At 36.1% G+C, this 8242-nt stretch overlaps 1 protein-coding gene across 1 annotated transcript in view; it reads right to left on the bottom strand.

Annotated features, from left to right (window-relative positions):
- Positions 1 to 6688: 6688 nt before the first annotated feature.
- The window catches only part of DACT1 (dishevelled binding antagonist of beta catenin 1), a 14752-nt gene continuing 13198 nt past the window's right edge, over positions 6689 to 8242 (bottom strand). Inside the window, exon 7 of the mRNA XM_015595820.2 lies at positions 6689 to 8242. This exon is cut by the window's right edge and continues 32 nt beyond it. Within this exon, the coding sequence (XP_015451306.1) occupies positions 7833 to 8242 (410 nt within the window). The 3' untranslated portion in view covers positions 6689 to 7832.

Genomic DNA, 8242 nt, shown 5'->3' on the forward strand with positions numbered 1-8242 from the left:
ATAATTAAAAGTGACAGGTCTGAAGCTAAACAATATATATATATATATGTGTAGAGAATGTTATTTTTTTCTTCACCTCCAGAAAAAGAAGTGTATAGAAATAATTACATAGCTCCACTCTACCCTCCAAATTAAGGGTTTGCACCTAGAAAAAAAAAGTAAAATAAAATCAACTGTGCCAATCTTAAACATACCCTCTTCAACATTGATAAAGGATTTCCTTGCTTATAATGACTGTTACTATTTTGTGTCAGATTTTCAAACCAGAACAAAGCCTATAAATGTTTTTCAGAGTAGAGTGGGCAATTTGGAGAAAGCACATGATTGGCTCTCCTGCAGGACTCTGCTGAGTCTTTGAATGCTCTCCATGTTAAAAATAAATGGGTCCGTAGATTCTAGTTCTACCATGGCAGTGCGAGCGCATTATAACCTATCCTTTCTACTAATGACAACTAAAAACTCTAACAAAAATATAGGGAGAATAAACTACCTAAGAACTGTGAAAGCAAATAAAAGCTAATAGGTTTGGGGGGATGGTAGGTTTCCTTTTTTTTTTTATTTCCCCTTTTCTTAGGCAGCTTTATCCTGAGGGCAGGCCCCAGTTTCAGAATAGTATTGCTACAGGCAGTTAAAATTTTAACAGAAACATGTCTTTCTAGCCAGAGGAACCAGGAACTGTTGCCCCTGTGGGATGAAGTGAGAGAAATCCCAGAGGAGAAAGAACTAGAGAAAGGGGTCCCCTAATTCTGCATATGAACTCTTGGCTCAATCTAACATCTGAGCCAAGCATGCAAGGTACTGACTCAAATCAACACAGCAAAGGCTTTGAGAATTTCAGTGAGACATAAACCACCTATACAAGTGTCAGACTAACCCCTGAACTATGCATGTGCAGGACAGACCCAAAGCGGCACAGTAAAGACTTATATAATTGAATGGAGATATAATCCACTGCTCACAAGGTGTGAACAATTTAGGGTCAGAGCCTAACTGGGATGATTGCCTGCTATAGTGAAAACATCAGTATTCTCCTGAGGATTATGAAAGGACCCAGAATCTACACAATATTACATTGACACTGTTCAGGATACAATCTGAAACTACATGACAACCAAAGAAACAATAAAATGTGGCCATTTATCAGGGGAAAAACAATAGAAAGATGCCAACATCAAGATGACCTAAATGTTGAAAATAACAAAGATTTCAAAGGAGTTATTATAACTATGATCCATGAGGTAGAGGAAAACATTTGAAATGAATGAAAAGATAGAAATTCTCAGTAGAGAAACAGAAACTACAAAAATAATTAGAAACTTCAGAACTGAAAAATACAATATCCAATTTTTTTTTAATCCACTAGATGGGCTCAATAGCAGAATGCAAGGGAAAAACAAAGATAGATCAATAGAACTGAAGAATAGAAAGAAAGGATTGAAAAAAAATAAGCAAAGGTATCCAGAATTTTAGGACAATATCAACAAATCTAGGATTGGAATTCTGCAAAACAATTACTATAACTAATAAATTAATTTAGCAAGGTGCAGGGCTCAAAGTTAATAAACAATATTAATTGTATTCTTACATACCACCAGCAAACAATTGGAAAATTAAATTTTCAAAACTTCTATTTATAGTATCTCCAAAAATCATAAAATACTTAAGAATAAATCTAACAAAAGATGACCAAACCTCTGCACTGAAAACTATAAAACATTGCTGAAGAAAGTTAAAAAAGACTTAAATAAGTGGAAAGATATAGTACACTCATGGATTAAAAGACTCATTCTTAAGATGGCAAAATCTCTATAGTGAACTACACTCCATATGATACCAATAAAAATTTCACAAGGTTTTGTTGTTGTTTTGTAAAAATTGCCAAATTGATTAAAAAATTTATATGATAATGCATAGGTTCTAGAGCATTCAAAGGAATTAAGAAGAAAGAGAAAAAGAAAAGCAAAGTTGGAGGACTCGCCCTACCTGATTCCATACTTACTATAAAACTACAAAAATCAAGACAATTGGTATTGGTGAAAAAATGGACAGATGGACAAATGAAACAGAATAGGCAGATGGACAAATGAAACAGAATAAAATCCAGAAATAGGTACATACATATGTCTATTTTTTTTAAAGGTACCAATTCAGAAAGGAAAGTCATTTCCACAAATAGTGCTAGGCCAACTGAATATCTGTTAAAAAAAATCAAATATCTATCCTTACTTCACATCATACCCCAAAATAAACTCAAAATAAGTCATTGCCCTATATGTAAACCTAAAACCATAAAACTTCTATAAGAAAGCATAGGAGAAAAATTTTGCAACCTTGGGTTAGGCAAGGTTTCTTAAATGGACATCAAAATCAAACCATAAAAGAAAAAAATAGAAAATTGGACTTGATTAAAATTAAAAATTTTTGTTCTTCATAAGTCACCATTAAGAAAGTTAAAAGGCAAGCCACAGAGAGAAAATATTCACAACATATATCAAAGGACTTTTACATGGAAGTAATAAAAAAGCTCATTATGACTCAATAATAAGCCCAACAAACCAAGTTTTTAAATGGACAAACTATTTAAATAGACACTTTACCAAAGAAGCTATATGGATGCTATATGGATGGCCCTTAAGCAGATGCAATGATGATCAACATCATTAGTTATCAGGGAAGTTCAAATAAAACCATAATGAGATACCATTACACAGCCATTAGATTGGCTAAAATTAAAAAGGCTGAGCATGCCAAATAATAACGAGGATATGGATACTGAAATTCTCAAACATTGCTGGTAGAAAATAAAAATGGTACAACCAGTTTGCAATATATTTTCGCATTTCTAAAAAAGATAAATATATACCTACCATAAGACCAAGACATTCCACTCCTAAGTATTTACCCAAGAGAAACAAAGACATTTTTCCATACGAAGACCTATGCATGAAGGTTCTTCACAAGTTTATTAGTTAATAGCCCAAACTGGAAATAACCCAAATGTCCATCATCAAGTAAATGGAAAAAACGAATTGTTATATATCTGTGCAAAGAAATACAACTCAGCAATAAAAAGGAATGAACTATTGAGACATGAAACAACGTGGACGAATCTAAGTCGCTACATGGAATGAAAAATTCAAGCAAAAAGGAGTACACATTTAATTCCACTTATATAGAATTCTAGAAAATACAAAGTAATCTATAGTGGCAGATCAGTGGTGGCCTAGAGAAAGGGGTGGAGGGAGAGATGGACACAAAGAGTCTCAAGGAAACTTTTGAGAATGATGAAAATGTTTGTTATATTGATTGTGGTGGTTATACAGGTACATACATATGTCAAAACTGATCAAACTGTACAGTTCAACTATATATGTGCATTTTATTGTACTTCAATTGCACTTCAATAAAATTGTACCAAAAATAAGAGCGGCAGCGTGGGGGAGGAGAATCCAATTTACTGGTAAAGGCAATAGGTAGCTCTATGGTTTGTTTTTCAGCCATATGGTGAGCTAGATAACCTAATCACCTCACTGTGAACCATGTGAGGATGGATGAACTATTAACAAACATCCTCTTACATGTGTATCAACTTCATTGGAAAGAAAGGCATCCAAGTTCGGTCTACCCTCAGAGAGTAAGAGGTGAGTTTGCTGGTCCCTTCCCTAAGCTAAAGGTTTTGGTTTAAACAGGCACTCAGAGACAAGGACTTGGCCCTCACGGGATAGGAACTGGAACTGAGACTTCGCCATATTTTTGAGAGCACTGAAGGACTACACTCTCAGTGAAAGGCTGGTCCAGAAAAAAAGTCCACTTGCTGACCCAGATTCAAAATAAGGAAGGTCTCCTGCCATGGGAAAGGTCTCCTCTGAGAACACAGAACTACAGCCTATCCTCATATGGGTCTAGGATTTAAATTTATACTACCTCTGTAGTCATGCAACCCCAAAGTAGAGAAATTAACTTAAAAGGTGGTCTAGCCTGGAAATCTCCTTGAGGCACTTGGCAGAAACAAATATCAAGCTTCTCCGTACGGCAAAATCCTTAATCAGGCCTTACAGGATTCTGCCAATACTACTACAGAAAGTGGGCTCACAATAGAAAGTAACAAAACAGATGAGAAAACTAGAAAGGCAATATGCGTGCAAATGCATAGCACTTGGGTAAATTTTTGTTGCTGAATACTAGAATTTTTTTAAGCAGGGCAAACAAGTAGCCCGTAATATCTACTACCTTTTTTCTCAGTGAGGAAACCCATTAAACCATAATACAAGTCCATAAAGTGAAGGAAACAAGTTACAAAACAATACATATAGGTTGAGACTTCGTTTGGAAGAAAAAAATACAAAGGTTATATATTTGTATGTGCATATAACAGAGTATGGAAATACATACACCAAGTTTATTGAAGAGTGGGATTTAAGGATTAAAGGAGTTTAAACACCTGTGTATTGTTCAGATATATTTTTTTTTTGACAATGAGCATTTGTAATTTATTTAAATAAGGGAAACTATTTTAAAGAGCTCTTTTGTTTGCAACAACAAAAGCAGCTATTTTGTCATTGAAAATAATGGACAAAACCCAATTTTCCAAGTGCAGCATACTGCTAGCTACAGGGAAGTCAAGCAACAGACAGAGAAGGATAAACCCAGGGTTTGAAAAAATCCTGTTTTTCATGCTTCTCTTCTTTTGGTGTTCTGTCAGCTAAAATGTAATTATTCAGAATATCCCCTTCCGAGAATAATGCTCATTGAGAAAAATTTGGAAATGATTCAAGAACTGACTGCAGGTCGCAGTTGCCTTACACAATAAACTTGATAGCCTGACCCCAAAGAGACTGGATCGCAGCAGTAGAAAAGATGGTAAGATCATCCCTCACTTGCACTTGGCTTAGATCTAATCAGATAATCAAAGAAATTCTAGTCAAAGCAGGATGACTGGTTGTATATAAAAACATGAATACTAAAAGACACAACTCTACATTTTGAAGAACTGAGTTGTCTGAGATGTCTTACTAAAAAGATGTCTTTTGGGGGAGAAAGATCTTACCTTTATAAGCAATGAGAAACTAATTTGCTATGTTCCAAAGTTAAAAGCCTTCTTGGAGATAAGAGGTATATAAAGCATAGGAAAAGAAGAAATTCCAAGACACAGTCAAAAAGTGGATAGTTATGACATTTGTGTTAGTGAAATTCAGCACCTGAAATTTAGCATTTGAAAAATTCATTTTAATTGAGTACATTTCATAATAAATCTATTAATTATGAGACTGAGCTGATTCTACAGTTTCCTTTAACAAAATTTATCCTCCCACTGGCCAAATTTGACATATTGAGCACAAAAAGAACAATAACTATAGGTGACTGTAGGATACCAAATACAAAAACCCACTAGTCCATAGTGATAGTCAAAAATGAGAAAAAGAAAATAATATAGGAAGCTTTTTGTAGGATGTCAGCTAATAAAAGTAGAAGATACTTAGAAACCCACCATTTTGCATTCCCAAGGCAATAACTGATTCAGGCAAGGATCAGCAGCGTAAGCTAAAGCCATTAAGTGGAGAGTTGTGAAAAACAAGAAACAAGATATCCACACAGCACCAAATAATCACCCACAAATACCAACCATTTGCAGAGATTAAAAAAAAAAAAAAAACCCTTTATAATGGAGAAATCACTGCTCGCCAACTTAACCAAGGGATCTCTTAAAGTCAGTAACAGTAGGGCAACCTGGTATTATATTCTTTGATGTGATATTATAAAAGTACACAAGATCACTAGTAAAATCTTCTTGCCAAGAATGGTTAACCTGAATCCAATCAAGACTCACAGTTTACAGGAAATAGAGGGACTAGAAGCTGTTAAAAGACAACATAAGGAAACAAGCAAGTCCAGAATGTGGGCCCTTCTGTAAGACGTGTTGATTTTAAAACTCAATGTCGTTTTTTTTAAAATGTGGGGAGACTATTCTAGACTAAAAAGACTTGAGATCTACAACCAAATGCAATGTGTAACACTGAATCCTGGTTGGAGGGAGGGAGAAGCTGCTATTAAAAAATTCTTTAAACAAATTGGAATATTTGATGATATTGAGAATTATTGTCAATTTTCCTTGGGCGGGTGCGATCACGATATTGTGGTTACATGAGAGAATTTCTTAGGAAATGTATGCTTAAGTTTTTAGAAGTGAAAAATCATGATGCTTGAAACTTATTTTAAAATAGCACAGCAGTGTGGTAGGGAGAGGGAAGATTGCCAAAATCTGTCCTTGACCTACAAAACCACCAATATGGTTTAACTTAATAAACATATAGAGAAAAGCAAGCAATTGTTGAACCCAGGTGGTGGCTATACATGTGGTTATTTTACTATCTTTTCTACTTTTCCACGTTGGAAATTTTTTACACTAAAAAGTTAGAGGAAGGGAATTCTTCTCAGAAATATTTTCCGTAGAAGACATGTTTCAAATTTACTTTAAATTTTAAAGAAGTACCTTAACTATTCCAAAGAAGTGGTTAGCTTTTCTTTATCGGATTACTCACCATCCATTGGAAGAATACTCCTAAAACCTGCCTTAATTGTTGCAAATAACACTGTAATGTTAGAATAGACCTACTATAAATCCTGCAATAATCAGTACAAGATTTACAGGTGTAAACATCTGGTTTTATATCCAAATAACAAACTTAACAGCAGTAAAACAAATCATTTATTACAGTATATAATGTTATATTAAATTTACACAATGATATATAAAAACACATACTGTTTATGTCATACAGTAATTTAACATCAACAGGAATATCAAAACAAATACTACTCATGCACGAAACATGCATATATTGGTATAAAAAAAAGGCAATTTTACACAATACTGTTTACCGAAAAAAAAAAAAAAAATTTTTTTTAAAGCCCTTCCAGACAGGGTCAGTGGTCCAATCTGGACTAGATTGCACTAACATGTTCGGACCAATGCTTAGGTGGCACAGCACTCAGTGAGGAATTCTGGGCTTGGAATCTTGCCCAAGGGTTATTTCATTAGGAGTGAATTTCTCTGTACCCAAGGACCAAAATTAATCCCAAAGGCAAATCTTCCAAGGGAGGAATGGTTGGATCTGCTGCAAATTAGGGAAGAGGAGAAAGGCATCAAAATGTCAAACGAAGGGCCCTAGAAGTGGTTACTGTAACCAGGGCCTAGGCACCAAGCGTGGCAAAAGTTTTAGTGAATCCCTTTAAGGTAGTACCAGCCTCCCTATCCAGCTCTCTGGATTTGGGGTCTGGTCTTCAAGTTCTGAATCCAGTAAACCAAACAGTTCTGAGAAGAAAATAGAATGGGAGTACATCTGAGAAATGTAGACTATATAAAAAATTACATAAAATAACACCGTCCCTCGTACCTACTTCACACAATTGTATGAGATGCCCCTAAACAGGAAAGCCCTCGTGGAGACACTGCCCCAAAAAAGCGAGAAGCAAAGGTATGTCCTAAAACTCCATCTACCTGACCTTCAGATCAGAAAGTCTCATCTCAATACGACCTGAACATCAAAACCTGTTCCTTCACAGATGCTCAGAAAATTTAAATAAAAATCAGCTGATATCACAAAATTCATTCACTATCACCACCATTAAAACCTCAATATTTACTTCTAACCAGCAAAACATCCTTTACCTTCCATTAAAGGCACTAGTGTCCATATATGAAGAGACATAATTTACTTCGGTTTTATCTTAACAAAAGGAAAGCATTCTATGCAATAATTACACAAAAATCTAAGACGCCATCTTTTCTTCGGTCACTAAGAAAAAAACGATTTCTACACCAATGATGTTACTCAAACAGTCGTCATCAGCTTCAAAGAGCCAGACCGAAAGCGTAGGATTTTCTTCTTGAGGTTATGAGAAGCCTTAATTTTGACAAAGGTTTTCGTGGGGTTGTTGTGAAGGTCTGGGGCTGTGACCGTCTGAATCGGGAGAGTCTGGACAAACTGGGACCAGATTAGGCCCCCGCTTTCCTCCGAGTCGCTGGTGCTCGTGCTCTCCCCGCCAAACTCGCCCTCGCTCACACTGGACTCGCTGTCCCCGAAACAGTTGGTAGTGTAGTTGCTCTGCTCGTCCTCGCTGGTGTCCACTACGGTGGAGTGGAACAGGGACTCGCACTCGGCCGAGTACTCGGAGTCGCTGGCCACGTAGGCGTAGGGGCTGGCGTAGGGCAGCGCCACCGCGGCCGGGTACAGGCCCGCGC

The sequence above is a fragment of the Pteropus alecto genome, unplaced genomic scaffold (assembly GCF_000325575.1).
Source record: "Pteropus alecto unplaced genomic scaffold, ASM32557v1 scaffold86, whole genome shotgun sequence".
NCBI lineage: Eukaryota > Metazoa > Chordata > Mammalia > Chiroptera > Pteropodidae > Pteropus > Pteropus alecto.